The 16,966-nt window shown below is 40.7% G+C and overlaps 1 protein-coding gene across 1 annotated transcript in view; it reads right to left on the bottom strand.

The window, feature by feature from the left end:
- Positions 1 to 16,966, bottom strand: part of LOC106082742 (probable G-protein coupled receptor CG31760) — a 172,821-nt gene that overhangs the window by 43,724 nt on the left and 112,131 nt on the right. Inside the window, exons 4-5 of the mRNA XM_059364632.1 lie at positions 14,609 to 14,810; positions 1,233 to 1,602 (exon numbers count right to left, since the gene is read on the bottom strand). Of these exons, the coding sequence (XP_059220615.1) occupies positions 1,233 to 1,602; positions 14,609 to 14,810 (572 nt within the window). The remainder of the gene's footprint in view (positions 1 to 1,232; positions 1,603 to 14,608; positions 14,811 to 16,966) is intronic.

Genomic DNA, 16,966 nt, shown 5'->3' with positions numbered 1-16,966 from the left:
ACGAGAACATGATATTAACTTCTATTTTACGACTGACGGTTTTTTCAAAACCATTGTCAAAGTAACTTGCTTGTTTCTTGTTTGCAAAATTAATTAATTTCAAATGAACTGTAAATATTTATATATATAAACCAAACATTATTAATTTTGTATGAAATTATGGACTAAAATGATAATTGCAAAATAAAGAAACGAATAATAATAAAAAAAAAAAAAAAAAAAATAATATAAATCGATCTCTCTATTTTACTTCTTGAGCCCACAAAGGGCGCAATTCTTATTCGAATTGGTTGACATTTTACACAGGTCTCCAACATATAATTTAATTGTGGTCCAAACCGGACCATGTCTTGATATCGCTCTAATAGCAGAGCAAATCTTTTCTTATATCCTTTTTTTTGCCTAAGAAGAGATGCCGGGAAAAGAACTCGACAAATGCGATCCATGGTGGAGGGTATATAAGATTCGGCCCGGCCGAACTTAGCACGCTTTTACTTGTTCTTGAGTATCATTTATTCCAGTGTCCAGTGTTACTCGTCGTGGATATGATTTTAAAAAGGCTTCGTTCAACATTACGTAACAAAATCCTCTGCTGGTTTCGGTTCCCTTCCGAGCGATATAGGTAAGGTAGCCCCAGACTTTGCTTACGTTGTCTGAACTTATCATAGTCTATTTTATTCGATTTTCTATATGCCCTTCTCTTTTATCACCTTATTTAAATGAATTCGTTTAAACTAATTAAATGAACAATCACTTTAAGAATACTACAAAAAATGATGATCATGTCTTTCGGCGTTTTTATAAAAAACTAAGCTAAAATTCATAAATTTGAAACAAAGAAGTCTAGCATATATCACAGCAAATCACCGGCAAACAAATGTAAATTCCATAATTCATGAGGATATTGCACAGAGAAGAGTCCGTATAAGAGAACACCGTACTAGGATGCGTATGAGTGTCGGAAATTCGATAAAACACTCATTCGTACAGTGGACATCGTGTAATTGAATCTAGGCTGTGTTCATCTTTTAAAGAGACTAGCTCACACGCTATTTTTTCCATTAAATTATGATACATTTCGGTATTCATTGCTTTAGTCTTTTGTGACACCCACAAAAGGTTTAGGTTTAGGTTTTGAAAAAGTTCTCCTTACCCCATTGTCATTCAGTCAATTTTCTACTTTGTTCATGAGGCAAATAAAAAACATAAGGCTTGTAGTTAAGTAAACTTACCACCATTGTGTCACGATGGCATTTATGCGACTTGTGGAACGCCTGAATATCGTTAATGAATTCTGACGACTGTGAGCTGGTATCCACCAAGTGCAGACGCCGTGTCTGTATCTGCTGATAATTGAAACGATAAGCCACTGGTGCTTCGCATTGATTGACACGCAACCCGGTAACGTCAATATCGATGCTGACGAAACCTCGCAGACCATGTCTTCCGCTCGGTGGTATTGCAATACTGTACGAGAGTATCCATTTGCTAAGTGAACATGAGAAGTACGGGTATGTCCACCAGCCTTTGTAGTAAATGTTCGGTGGGCTGGGTGCGAATTTCGGTGAGCGCAATGTCGGTGAGGAGCTTTCATCGGCAAACCTATGCGAAAGACAAAGAATAAATATGGAACATTAAAACGCAATACGTAAAAGGACATTTTAATTAAAAGCTTAGAAATATAGATTCCCAATAAATGATATTGAATAAATTATGAAACCATCAACAAACCCAAAATATTTGATGTTTCTTTCATGGTTTCATAATTGGCCATGAAGGACCTATTTTGGTAAACCTTATTAGTGACATACACAACCATCATAAGACCTGTTTCAAAACCAAATGATGTAGGGCCCTATGGTAAGAGAGCTGTGGTGGCCTTGGAAATACAAACAAAAGAACAGAACTAGCCTGTATCGAGTTGAGAACTACAACACAAACTGGAGTGAAAGCTGTGTTATAAATTGATTGAAAGTTACATTGGGAAATGTTTCGCCAAAGTTAAATTTAGGCTAAGGTCGGACCAGAAATGAAGATTTGGCAGCCCGAACAATATTTCGAAATGCCGTGGTGACTATTACCTATTTTTTACTAGTTATACCCACCATCGATGGACAGGTATATAAACTATATATATTCTCGATCGTATTGAGAATCCATTGCAGGATATTGTCCGGCTTTAGACCATTGTTTAATGATTTCTATTCCAAAAATAGTATAGCAAAAACCATTTATAGTCAGCAAAAGTGTGTTTCGCTGCTAGAAGCATTTGACTGGTTACCCGTCGTTGTGAAAACCTAAGACGTTGTAGCCATGTCCGTCCTTTTGTCCTTTGAAATCACTTTACAGTCTTTAAAAATAGAGATATTGAGCCGAAACTTTACATAGATTCTTTTATTTCCATAGGCAGGTTAAGTTCGGGTTGGGCTATATCGGACTTTATCATGATATAGCCCCCATATAGACCGATGTGCTGTTTTAAGGTCTTAGGCCCATAAAAGCCACATTTTTTATCCGATGTCGCTGATTTTTGATACAGTGAGTTGTGTTAGGCTCTTCGACACTTTTTTTGCAACTTGGCCCAGATCGGTTCAGATTTGGATATATTAGCTGGCATATAGATCAATCTCTCGTAAGGTTTCGGGCCCATAAAAGGTACATTTATGGTCCGATGTCGCCGAAATTAGGGACATTGAGTTGTGTTAGGCCCCTCAATATCTTTCTACAATATGGCACAGACCGGTCCAGATTTGAATATAACTGCCATATAGACCGATCTCTCGATTTAGGGTCTTGCGCCCATAAAAGGCGCATTTATTGCCCGATTTCGCCGAAATTTAGGACAGTGAGTTGTGTTTTGCCCTTCAACGTTCTTTTTCAATTTGGCCCCGATCGGTTCAGATTTGGATATAGCTATAGGTTTTGGGCCCATAAAAGGCGCATTTATTATCCGATTTCGCTGAAATTTGGGACAGTGAGTTGCGTTAGGTTCTTCGAAGAACCAGATCGGCCCAGATTTGGATATAGCTGCCATATAGACCGATCTCTGAATTTATGGTCTCGGGCCTATAAAAGTCCGATATAGCTCATCTTCGAACTTAACCTGCTTATGGACAAAAGAAGAATTTGTGCAAAGTTTCATCGCAATAACTTTATTTTTAAAGACTGTAGAGTGATTTCAACAGACAGACGGACAGATGGACGGACATGACTAGATCGTCTTAGATTTTTAAGCTGATCAAGAATATATATACTTTATAGGGTCAGAGGCCACCGTAGCGCAGGGGTTAGCATGTCTGCCTATGAAGCTGAACAGCTGGGTTCGAATCCTGGCGGGACCGTCAGAAAAAATTTTCAGCGGTGGTTTTCCTCTCCTAATGCTGGCAACGTTTGTGAGGTACTACGCCATGTAAAACTTCTCCCCAAAGAGGTGTCACACTGCGGCACGCCGTTCGAACTCGGCTATAAAAAGGAGGCCCCTTGTCAATGAGCTAAAAAAACTTGAATCGGACGGCACTCATTGATATATGAGAAGTTTGCCCCCTGTCCTTTAGTGGAATATTCATGGGCAAAATTTGCAAAGGGTCGGAAATGGATATTTCGATGTGTTGCAAACGGAATGTATATACCACTATCCTTCGATGGTAGGTATAAAAAAACATTTGTAGTGCTCTTATAGAAAACCTGATACCCAGTAAAATGTATGGATTTCACTCAATAGTTGGTATTTCACCCAATTTTCCACTAACAACTTTATGCCATTGATTACTTCCTGTAAGAGATGTTTGCGCCTCAAAGATTATCGTATTCACCAATCATGCTGAATAAGAATCCTTCACCCTAAAAACTCATGATTTGTGCAAAAAGTAAGACAGCATAAAGGGACGATGAAGTGAAAGAGTTCGATGAATGTTATAGAATGTATATCGCCTATGTAAATCGAATTTACATTTTTTTACTAGTCACCCTTTCATTATTGCAGATTTTGATGGCATTCGTATTTTGGCTGGCTGTCATGTAAAGGACATTATATAACTTTGTTTTGATAGAAGTTTCGAAAGCCGCTATCTACATTTAATTTAAATATTTCCTAGAATATTTCCAAGATTTGACATTCCTAGGTTTAATATTCAGCTTTTTCGTATTTCCCCTAAAATAAAATCCAATGCATATATTTGTTCTTCTGGACATGATGGCATATATGATTACTTCTTCTGCTCCATCTCGGCTTACATCTATGGTGAGCACTTTTTTGTACTTTTTAAAACATTAAACTGATTAAGAACTTTCATATTTCATTTTGCAATTTGCCCTCACTCCCCTTCCCACCAAAAATATTTTGTTTTTTAATATTAAAACTTATGAAACACTCATTATTTCTTTTGTAAATTCCTTTCAAACTTTATGCGATATGCTCACGAAAAAGACGGGCAAAAAGTTTCCAAAGTAAAGAGACACTGGCAGACATGACAGGAACTACAACGATGTGAGCAGCTGAGTACTCTGGCAAGAGCATAAGAAAAAGTTTGCCAAAAAAAAAAACGGAATGACAAATTGAAAGTGGCGAAGAGTAAACAAAACAAAAAAAGGAACTTCGTTCAATGAGTGTGTGTGTGTGTGAGTATGTGAGTGTAGAGGACATTCCACAAGTCATCAATAGAACAGCATTTCATATGCCACAGACCTTAAACTTGACATCCAAGGACAAGGAAATATTTTTTTAGTGTGAAATGAAGGAGTACCAAGGTTTCTATGAAAACATTTCTTGTGTATATTCAATATTTTCTTCATATGTATGTAAGTATTTGGCATCGCATATCATATATCCTTTTACAAATAGAAATATGAGTTTATGGTGATGAGTGTCTGCTGAAATTACTTAAAAATTTTGAGTTTTCGAACTGTGTACAAGTAAGGAAAGAACAAAGTTGGGCTGTACCGACTATATAATACCCTAACCACCGAATCTACCTACTATTGAAACCTATGTCTTAAACTAATCCGACTTTAATTATGTACGCCACTTGAAATACAGAATAGAGCCTTACAAGATTTTCTTATGATCGGAGCTAAATTGTGGCAAGATTTTGCCTACTGCAGTCTTCAAAGGGACCAATTTTTATTTTGCTTTTTGAGCTCTTATCTTACTTATGCGCTTGGGGGTTATCCGCTGAACTAATTAAGACCGGAGGCGGAGTATGCATTAGCTTGTGTGCGCAATCTAAAGTGGAACTCCTTCTAACTGCTAGTGCGGGATAGACACAGCAGGTGTTCTATAGTCTCTTCATGACGGAGACGTCTGTTCTAACCAGTGACTGCAAAGCGCTAGACCGCTTCGAGTCTATATTAGGCCACATAGTTTTGGAATGCTCACCTGCCCTCTCTTTGTTACCATCTATCATTCGTTTTCCTTATCTAAAGATGCTACTAACAACAAAAATGTGCTCTATGGTCTGGTTAACAGTACGTTTTGGTGATTTATGGTGTAAAGTCAAAATAGTTGCTGCTTTAAGTGGTTCACCAGGAGAGAACCACATTAAGTTTATGCCTCCATCGTCGGGAGCGATAGAGATTATTAAAACCTTTATGAAATGAATATTGATACCTCAAGAAGTAATTTTATTTTTGAGTTCAAAGGAAATGGTAAAAATTGGTGTTTGCCAGTAGAAAAAATATTTCTACAGCCAAATCGTCAGAAAAAGCGGACTATGCCATAATTTGTTACGAATTATGTTTAAAGAGAAGAAAGCTATGATAAAAAGTGCAAATAACGTACATACACTACTCTAACGACTTGGGATAGACAAAAATTTCTTCTACCACAGGAACAGAAGAAGCCTTCTAATTCCTACCGTTGAACCGATCGCTTTAAAAAGTCCAATAACTTGCGAATGTTCACATCCGCACATCAGACACATTTTTAAAGAAATAAGAACCTACTGTGGAACTCCTTCTGACTTCTAGTTTTATAGTCTCTTCTTCTTCGATGTCCTTGAAGCTTCTACAATTGTCGTTGCTGGTAACCTTCAGGCTGTCAACATGTTTTCCGATTAGACAATGACCTGTCATGACAGACACTATGACTGAGACGTCTGTTCTAGCCAATGACAGCAAAGCGGTAGACCTCTTCAAGTCTAGATTGGGCCACATAGTTTTAGAATGCTACCAGTTCCCTCTTTGTGACCATCTAACATTCGTTGGCCTGGTCCTGAAAATCCAGCTTACATGTCGCTAGAGGCATATCCACAGATTCCAGTATCCCTGGAATGTGTTGAGTGGTTCCCAGACTAGCAAGCTCGGACAATTCCCTGAGACATCTCTGTGGCCCGGCACCCAGAATAATTGAATTTTGAACTGTTCAGTCATCTCGTTGAGGAATCTGCGACAGTCGAGGGCAATTTTTGTGTTCAGAAATACGTTTTTCAGGGATTTAATGTCTGCCTGGATATCTGAGAAGATATTAATGTCAATCGTCGTAATGACATTATATCTTAGCCATTCCACCACTTCCTTATTTGCAAGGATCTCCGCTTGATACACAATGCAGTGCTCGTTTAACCATTTTGATATCACCAGTTCTAGATCTTTAGAGTATACCCCAAAGCCCACCTGGTCGTTAAGTTTGGAACTATCCGCATAGAAGTCATGATTCCAGGGATATCGTTGTTCCAATCGGTTCTATCAGGAATAGTGGTACAGTACTTTTTATCAAAAAGCGGCTCAGGTAGGGTGTCATCCACACTGCCTGGAATATCGGGTATTGTATCAAGGATAACACAGTATTCGTACCCGCCACCTCTCCAATGAGAAAGCTCCCTTAACCGGCAGTGGTCGCTGCAATTTGTCTAGTCGGATGGTGACGTGCTCAATGCGGCTGTGATGTACAAACAATCCATCGTCTGGATCCGGTTAAGTATTAAGCAGTAGGTGGACTTTTGAAGCGCCGTCCACCAGACGACAACACCATATAGCATTATAGGTCTGACAACTGCAGTATATGCATGGCACGCGGTCTTAACCCCCCAACTTTTTCCAATGGCTCTCTTGCAGGTGTATAGAGCAAGAGTTGCCTTTCTTTCCCTTTTCAAAATGTTGGATTTTAAGTCCAATTTGCCGTCCAGCCAAAAACCTAGGTATTTTGCGCTTTCTGTAAATGGAACATTCTCTCCACCGTAGAAGACAGGTTCCACTGTAGGCAACTTGTATCTCCTGCTGAAAAGAACTTCACCTGTCTTGCACGGATTTATACCTAGACCACTTTCGGTAGCCCACTTAGCTGTTGCACGTAGAGATTCCTGAAGTATATCTCTTAGAGCGCTGGGAAACTTTCCCCTAACCGCAATTGCCACGTCATCAGCATACAGCATACCAGAGACAAAAATATATTGTTAATGGCTATATTCCAAAGTAGAGGAGACGGTACACCTCCTTGAGGTGTTCCTCTGCTGACCCATTTTTTTAGATACACAGATCCCAAGCCTGTCGTAATGCATCTGTTAGTAAGTAAGTGGTCGATAAACTCTCTTAGTTAGTGTTGATGCCTAGAAACTTGACAGCGAGAGAACCCTCTATGTAGCCAAGATCGTGAAGGGCTGTTTCAGTGTATTTGCCTTTACTATATGTATGCTGCTGCCGCGACAGGCGATCTCCAGGGATCTTTGCCCTAAGATATGTTTCTATCAATCTCTCAAAAGTCTTCAGCATAAAGGTTGACGAACTAATATTACGAAAATCTTTCGCTTTCGTTTGGTAAGGTTATCCTGCTATCGGAATGAAATGTCCTCTATCCCACAGGTATATATAACATGCTGATACAAGCAGAGTATTTCTTCCTAATTCAGGAAACCAGTCTATTAGACACAGCTTGTAATTTAACCGGTGATACATCGTCAGGGCCTGGCGCCCAAAGGATTTTCGGCTCAGACACAATTTCCCTAATGGCCTCCGACGAATGCATAATAGAGAAAACCCCTTCTAGAGTCACGTTGTTCGAGTAGATCTAGTGTTTCCTCACCAGACATTGTCCTTTCGTTTACTGACTTCTGAATATATCCCATCTTATAAGTTCTCCAGGCTAGAATCTTCCTTTGCCTAGAGGCCTCAGATGTGTCATCCACGGAACTGCAGAATTCCATTCAGGATTTGTTCTGAGCCTTTCTTAGATCTCAATCGTTTGGACCATTTGTGGTTTTCGCTCTGTTAAAATGTTTTCTCCAGTCTTTCCTTAGACCGATCTGTTCTGAGGACCACTATGGCGGTCGAATTTAGTCCCTTGGCTATGCTCTTAGACATATTGGCACAAGCGGTTTATACCTTCTATTACAAATCTTCAGATTGCAACTTATAATATAATCGATAAGCATCCATATCGTTGATATCCGAACTTCCCCAAATCTGATTATGTTCATTAGCATCATTTCCTACAATAAGGCCCTTTTCCCTGCAGAAGCGGATTCACCAACTTAGGGCTTAGAGGCGGCATCACTGAGTCGTGAGCCATATATGGGGAAGTAATGAGACTTATTAATTTCAAGGCTAGCTGCGTCTGAATCTTCATTGCTTAGGGACGAAAGAAGAAACACATTTCGACTACTCTCTACAAGAATACAAACGTGTCTCTCATTCTCCGCATCGTTGAATAGCTGAAATCTAGTCCATGAACAACTCCTCCACACGCCAATGGTTCCTGGATAAAAACCACGTAAAATCCTCCTGCCATCAGGAGGACCTTTAGTGCCATCAAAGTTGCCTTACAATGTGGAGATTTATCTGCAGAAACAGGATTTAGAATTTCCACCACTGTTGCATTAATTAGCTTCGTGTTTTGACTCCGACAGGAGTTCAACCTCACAAGATTTGTTCCATCTTGTCAAGATAAGTTTTTTATGTATCCAGGGGCAGTTTGGAAGAAGGCATCAGAACCATTTTTTCTCAGGATTTTGGACATTTGCGGTGAGATTGTTCTTAAGATGCTTCACTAGCTGCTGCTATCGAAGTCTCTTTTGAGTTCCGTCTGTACCTTATGGCGCACACCTTGAGCCCAATCCAGCTGGATTGGGCTCAAGCCCACACAATGTTTGTCCGGTCCCGTTTCGACGCCTTCCGTTTCTGTTTTGATAGTGGCAGCGGGATTTTTTTACCTGTAATCCGCCAGACTTTAGAGATGCGGTAAGTAGTTCTTCAGACAACTGTTCAGCAATAGCTGCTAAGTCGTCTCCTGATTGTTCAACCGCACTGCTCCTATATGCTTTCAGTCACAATTTGTTGAATATGTAGGATTGAACTCCTTCAGACTTGTTGAGGATTGCGAGACAGCTGGGGTTTAGTACAAATACTGCATATCACCGTTCAACAACAGCCTCATTCAGTCTACCGCTCTTCCAGTCGGTGGTTAAAATGTTGGGATTACAGCCTCTTAGTCTCCCCAGTATGGATTCAGGATTTAAGGGAATCCTTGATATCCTTCTTGACTAAATCCATTCTGCGCCTTGCCAGATCTCGTCAAGGTTTTTTGGTGATCAACGATATATTTCAAATGACAGCTGATCCCCGAAAGCAATTACATTGTATCGACCCCGCACGGGATCGATGCATCGCACGGGAGACTATTCTAGATATCCGACCCATTGGCATATAGATTAAGTCTGAGGCAGCCACTGCGGCTATGAGACTTAAAGCGATGGGAGAATGGATTGAGGATGGGAGCAGCACATACCATCGCGATATAATTGAGGCGGCGGTAGGAAACCTGGAAGCAAGGGAAGAGGTTTCCGATCGGATACCTGAGATGAACCTTGAAGTCGAGTGCGAGGATCTGCTGCCATCGGCACAGTCTTGGATTGAGGGAACCCTAGTATTGCCATCTGATAGATCATGTTACATGGATGGATGAAAGCTAGAGGACAGAGTGGGCCTGGGGGTTTTCATGGAGAACCCAGGGACTGAGATCTGTTTTAGACTGCCTGACCATAATACGGTCGTGGAGGCGGAGATCAGGGAATGCGTGATCACGATCACGGAATGTGTGAAGTGGTGTGGTGCTAACGCGAGGACGTCGAGTGTGAACATCTTTACCGACAGTAAAATTGCCATAAGGGCAATAACAACCAGGATGGTAAGGTCACGAACAGTCTTGCAGTGTAAGAAGGAGATAAACGACTTCTCTGAGGATGGCAAAATCTGCATCGTTAGGTTGCCTGGCCATAACGGAGTTAGGGGAAATGAAAGGGCAAACGAAATGGCAGTGAATGTCAGAGGACGGCCGTCAATAAACTTGGTTAGCCCGACGGGTCGACGCATTTCTAGTTGAGGGACGCATTTTCGGGTGGACGCATTTCTAGTTAAGGGAGTGGGCGACGAATTGTGGAAAAGCGAAACGGTCGGTAGGGTGGCGAAAAACCTATGGGGGGATACAGATCGTGAGAAGACATGGCTATTACTGAATGGAAGCTAGAAGGAGGTCAGTATAGCTATTGGTATCATAACTGGACACATTGGACTATGAGCTCACTTACGTAAAATCGGTGCGGCAAGTGATAGCATTCGTAGGGCATGCGGGGAAGATGATGAAACGTTGGAGCATTTCCTTTGTCATTGCCCGGCTTTCGCGTCTAACAGATACCGGCATTTAGGTGGAGACACATTACCAGACATGAACCAACTTAGGGGAGTGGTATTGAAAACAATTAAGGAATTTTGTAAGTAGCACGGAATTCCAAACTTTAAATTTTCTTTTTAAAGGTAACTTTATAGTTTTTAGATCACACAACAAGCCGATTACTGCCTTAGGTGTATGTCCATAGTGGCTTGGGGCGGATTTATATCTGCACCCTCTTTTCAACCTTACCTACAATCTATAGAAGGCCCAGGAAATTCTGCAAGGACATCGGAGTATAGAGTCCATTGACTATTCCAATCCAATTGTTCCTAGGCATGCGGCTCTGTTTTTCTCTCTTCTTGACAGGTACCATCACCAAGCATCCTTTGCGACATTAGCAAAGGTTCTTGAATCGATAATACTATTGTTTGCCTTAGTTCTTTTGGATATGGGATGCCCTCCAGGTGACCGCAGCCTTTTGGCTGATTGCGGTGCAGTTTCCGAATCTAGACGTGTAGCCTTTGGTGTAGCCTATGCAGTGAGCCTCCGACCCCAATTAAGGGAGCTTCTCTCCTTATCAGTGAGAGTCTTAGGGTCATTCGCACCAAACCTCTTAATAAACTTTAGAGCGATGCTGGTTTTATTATTCCAACCACTTAAAGAGCATATGGGTTTGCCAGAGAAGGCCGATGGCCTAGGCAAATTATACACATGCGAAGATAAAATAGGCTCGGCGTTGTCCTTAAGACTCGAACCAGGTGCCTTAATCATAAGACACTGCTGACCAGTCGTCCATCGGCTAGTGGAGGCTGGAACAGACACTCCACCAGATACTCTACGACTTGATATCACCGGAAAAGCTTTTGGGTCTCTGGAGTATATTCTAACCCTACTCCTGGGCTCTAGATTTGCCGCTCCACTGGAAACAGAATCAGATCATCGACCGCCTAATGGATACCACTATCATAGTTATCTTTCATAGTTATCGAATCAGAAAGTGATTCTGAGTCGATTGGTATACTTATCCATGGGTCTAGCTCTTTTCTGTTGGGTTTTGCAAACCACGATAGTGATGTAGGGTATACATAGGCATATTAAGAAATTCAATGAAATGAATATTGAATTTGTTTTATTATTTCATTCACTTTAAACGTTTCTATAACGCTATGGCTTGCAGTTTGAGCAAAAAGTTCCATCAAAGGAGGGAACTTTATTCTGCAAACTCTGCTGCAAAAATGAAATAAGTTGTTTCCCTTTAGAACAACATCTGTTGTGACACAAAATACAATTTATGTGATATTGATACGAGTGTGTTACACATACATGAATACGCCAGTCTTTCGAGTCTCATGTAAGGCAGTGCTGATGCGGTTGGTTGAGGCGAAATTGACTTTTCAATCGAATTAATTTGGTTAAAAACTTGCTCTTTCGATGCCAAGAGGTGACATAGATGATGTTAAGGAATTTTGCTTTTACACAATTCTCGTTCAATTAAGACACCTCAAGAGAAATATTTATGTGGTTATTTGTGTTGGAGGGAATTATAGCAGTGAAAGTATTAACAAGTAAGAGCGTGCTAAGTTCGGCCGGGCCGAATCTTATAAATCCTCCACCATGGTCGCATTTGTCGAGTTCTTTGCGCAGTATCTGTTTTAAGGTAAACAAAGAATAATGAATACGGAGGGAGGAGGAGCTATATCAAGTTATATTGGTTTATATGGGAGCTGTATCAAGCTATAGATCGATTCTGACCATATTGCACACGTATGTTGAAGGCCATGGGAGGAGCCGTTGTACAAAATTTGTGCCAAATCGGATGAGAATTGCTCTCTCTAGTGGCTCATGAAGTCAATATCCCAGTTCGGTTTATATGGGTTTATATGGTATAGGTAATATCAAAACACCACGTGCAAAATTTCAGTCAAATCGAATGAGAATTACGCCCTCTAGAGGCTCAAGAAGTCAAGACACAAGATCGATTTATATGGCAGCTATATCAGGTTAATTCCCCGATTTGATCCATACTTCGCACAGATATTGGAAGTGATATCAAAACACCTCGAGCAAAATTTCAGTCAAATCGGAAGAGAATTGCGCCCTCTAGAGGCTCAAGAAGTCAAGTCCCAAGATCGATTTATATGGCAGCTATATCTGGTTATGTACCGATTTGCGGAATACTTAGCACAGTTATTGGAAATCATAACAAAACACCTTATGAAAATTTCAGCCAAATCGGATGAGAATTTCGCCCTATAGAGGCTCAAGAAGTCAAGACCCAAGATCGGTTTATATGACAGTTATACCAGATTATTAACCAATTTGGATCGTACTTAACACAGTTGCTGGAAGTGATACCAAAACACTACGTGCAACATTTCACTCAAATCGGACGAGAATTACGCCCTCTAGCGGCTCAAGAAGTCAAGACCTAAGATCGGTTTATATGGCAGCTATATCAAAACATGGACCGATTTGGCCCATTTACAATCTTAACCGACCTACACTAATAAGAAGTATTTGTGCACAATTTCAAGCGGCTAGTCCTTCAAAAGTTAGCGTGCTTTCGACAGACAAACGGACGGACGGACGGACATGGCTAGTTCGATTTAAAATATCATGACGATCAAGAATATATGTACTTTATGGGGTCTTAAACGCATATTTCGAGGTGTTACAAACAGAATGACGAAATTAGTGTAATCCCATTCCATGGTGGAGTGTATAAAAAGTATAAAAGAATTTAGCGGCTAAAACAACTAAAGTATTCGGCGTAATTGAAAAGGAATATGAAATATGCTGCATCATAGGATGGGGGATTAATAAATTTTATCATTATACAATATTTGTCGACACTCGCAATATTGACTTTAGACAGCTGAAGTCATCCCCATGGTTATCTAAGAGCGATAATAGGAGTGATTTTTTTAGACAGATCCATAGTCACTAAAAATTTTTCTGTGATTTAGGCTGGTTACGACTAAAAATTAGCTAATACGTGTTTCTTGATATCAGCATTTCACGATCCTTTGGCCGAAATTTTGCATGTGATGTTTTGTTATCGTTAATAGAATCGGGCCCAATTACAATTTCGAATTTTAGCATGCTTTCGGTAGACATACACATGAATGCTGAATGCATTCAAGTTTCCGCATCTTATAAATTTTGAAAATCTCTACTATTTATTTGAATCTATAGTACGGTCCATGTAATTTGATGTTTGAAGATTATTCAATGCAAATGTTGACCGTGACTGCGCCTTAAATAGTCCATCGGCTTAGTCCGATTTTGGCATGCTCTTTCCAACATTTCGGCCGGTATCTCACGAATAAATGCTTCAATGTTGTCTTCCAATGCTTGAGCTTTACCATAGCCCCACAAAAAATAGCCTAAAGACGTTAAATCGCACCATCTAGGCGGCCAATGGACCGGTCCCTAACGTGAAATAAATTCTTTACCTAACTCCCCTCTCAATTAGTCCATTGTTGCGCGTGCTGTGTGGTACCGTCTTGCTGAAACCACATGCCATGCAAGTCAAGCTCTTGCATTTTTGGCCAAAAAAAAAATTGGATATCATCTCACGGCAGTGTTCTTCATTCACAGTTACATTACAATTCTTATCATCTCTGAAGAAGTACGGTCCAATGATGCCACCAACCCATAAACCGCACCAAACTATGACATTTTCTGGATAGTAGCTCTGGTAGCTCTTGCAATGCTTCAGGGTGATCTTCACTCCAAAATCGACAATTCTTATCATCTCTGAAGAAGTACGGTCCAATGATGCCACCAACCCATAAACCGCACCAAACTATGACTTTTTCTGGATAGTAGCTCTGTTAGCTCTTGCAATGCTTCTGGCTGATCCATTGAGCAAAAAATGAGTGTTGCCAAAAAGATAATAATTAAAAAATCTCCCTTTATAAAACTAGTGCTTCCTCTTTTTCTTAAATGTTCTTGGGTAAATTTCCCCATGGATTTATATACAAAACAGCAAAAGTTTCAACCACTTACCATGGATACATTTGTGAAGGTTTCTTTGCTATCTGTAGCCCTTCTTCTTCGTAACGTTGTAATTCACCATGTTTATCGTGATTCTTTTTAATCCACCATACATAGGACTGTACAGAGCCATTGGTTATATTGAGTGCCAAAATTCGGGCACCGGTTGTATAGTCGTCACTAAGCAATCCTTTGGCCAAGGCTTCTGATAAACCTAGAAAAAAATTAAAGCGAGAAATCAGATTAGAAACTTGAAAATGAAAAAGGAATATATTTTGTCCTTCTCCAGGTTCCACTAGCCGAAAGGCGACTGGTCAGCAGAGGCTTTTGACGAAGACATCTGGTACATTTCGAATGACTGAGCTAGCTTTCATTTTTATACTCTAACCATGTCCGACCCTCCTTCCGTCTGTAGAATTCAGAATTACAGTCGAACGCGTAAAGCTAGCCCCTTGAAATTTCGCACAGATATTTAATATTGATGTATGTCGTTGGGGATTGTAAATGGGCCATATCGGTTCAGATTTTGATATAGATCCCATATAAACCGATCTCCAGATTTGACTTCTTGAGCCCCTGGGAGCCACAATTTTTGTCCGACTTGGCTAAAATGTTGGAGATAGCGTTCTGTTATGATTTCCAACAACTGTGTCAAGTACGGTCCGAATCGGTCTATAACCTGATATATAGAGCCCCTGAAAGCTGCAATTTTTGTCTAATCGTCCACGCTGCAAGTGTCTTTCTCACCTGCCGCTGGATGCGTACGGAAGCTCATCATGACAAGATCTAACGCATATTGTGAGAATGAACTCCTGGCGGAATAAGAAGATGAGGCTAACGCAACAGTGCAGATAAATCTCCAGCATTGTAAGGCCGCTTCGGCGGCATTAATAATCCTCCTGATGGCAGGGGGACTGGACGTGGTTCTTATCCAATAACCATAGGTGTGGGGAGGAATGGTTCGTAGACTAAGAATTCCGGGATTTAAACTACTAAAGGGTGCGGGGAATGGAAGACACTGAGACTGCATTCTTGCAAAGAGTGGATTAGTGTTTTTTTTTTCTTCCGTCTCAAAGTAGAGAAGATTCAGTAGTAGCCAACCTTGAAATAAATAAGTCTCATTATAGGCGAGCTTCCCTATATATAGCAGAGGATTCAGAGATTCCGCCTTCAAACCTTAAGTCGCTGGTTGAAGCCGCTTCTGTAGGGAATAAGAGCGTCATTGTAGAAAGTGATGCTAATGCACGTCACCATATATGGGGAAAATCGGTTGTCAACGAAAGGGGTGAGCTGCTTATCGAATATATTATAAGTTGCAATCTGGCGTTTTTTTTTAACCGGATGAACCAACCATTATTACCAGGAACAGGCAGGAGGTACCTTTGTATCGGAAGATACAAATGGAAGAATATGCGACTGGGATGTGTTGGATCATCGTTATATTAGTTTCAGCCTTGGAGAAAATACTGCAGAAGTGAACCCTCGGCTAAACAGAAGAAAGGCGGATTGGGATAGATTTTGGCACACATTCTGCACGTCTATCCCTTCTAGATAAGCAAATGAAGAGGAAACTACGGAGAATATAGACATAATGGCAAAGCGGATCACGAAGGCCCCCGAATGAGTCGCTTGTGTCAGCGTGTCCCAGTGCCAAGCCAAGAGGCAAACAGCGACCGCCATGGTGGACCCCAGAACTGGTTGGTCTAAGGAAGGACTACAGAAAACTCTTCAACAGAGCGAAAGCCACAAGAGCACCACACGATTGGGACAACTATAAGGCAGAGCTATGAAAATATAAGGGCTAGCTGAGAAAGGCGCAGAACAAATCCTGGGTTGAATTCTGCAGCTCCGTGGAGAATATCTCTGCGGCATCTAGGCTAAGTAAGATTCTGTCCTCGAGACCTATTACGATGAGGTATATTTAAAAGTCAGAGAATTAATGGACAATGTCTAGTGGGGAAACACCGGAACTACACGTTGGTCCACGTTTCCCGGGAAATTCTCCAATGGACAACGTGGCGACAGAAGAGGTTTTCACTGGTATGCATTCGTCGGAATTTATTAGGGAAATAGTGTCTGAGCCGAAAATCCTTTGGGCGATAAGAAGTTTCGACTCCTTTAAATCGCAAGGCCCTGATGATGTATCACCAGTTGAATTACAAGCTATGTCTGATAGATTGGTTCCCTGGCTTAGAGAGATATATTTTGCTTGTATCAGTATGTCATATATACCTGTGGGATTGAGGGACACAAGGGTCATTTTCATTCCGAACGCATGAAAACCTTACCACACGAAGGCGAAAGATTTTCGTCCCCATTTGTCTATCATCCTTTATGCTGAATACTCTTAAGAGTTAAAAAAATATCTTA

The sequence above is a fragment of the Stomoxys calcitrans genome, chromosome 3 (genome assembly GCF_963082655.1).
Source record: "Stomoxys calcitrans chromosome 3, idStoCalc2.1, whole genome shotgun sequence".
Taxonomy (NCBI): domain Eukaryota; kingdom Metazoa; phylum Arthropoda; class Insecta; order Diptera; family Muscidae; genus Stomoxys; species Stomoxys calcitrans.
The sequence above is the reverse complement of the archived record's forward strand: the minus strand, read 5'-3'. Positions and strand labels throughout refer to the sequence as shown.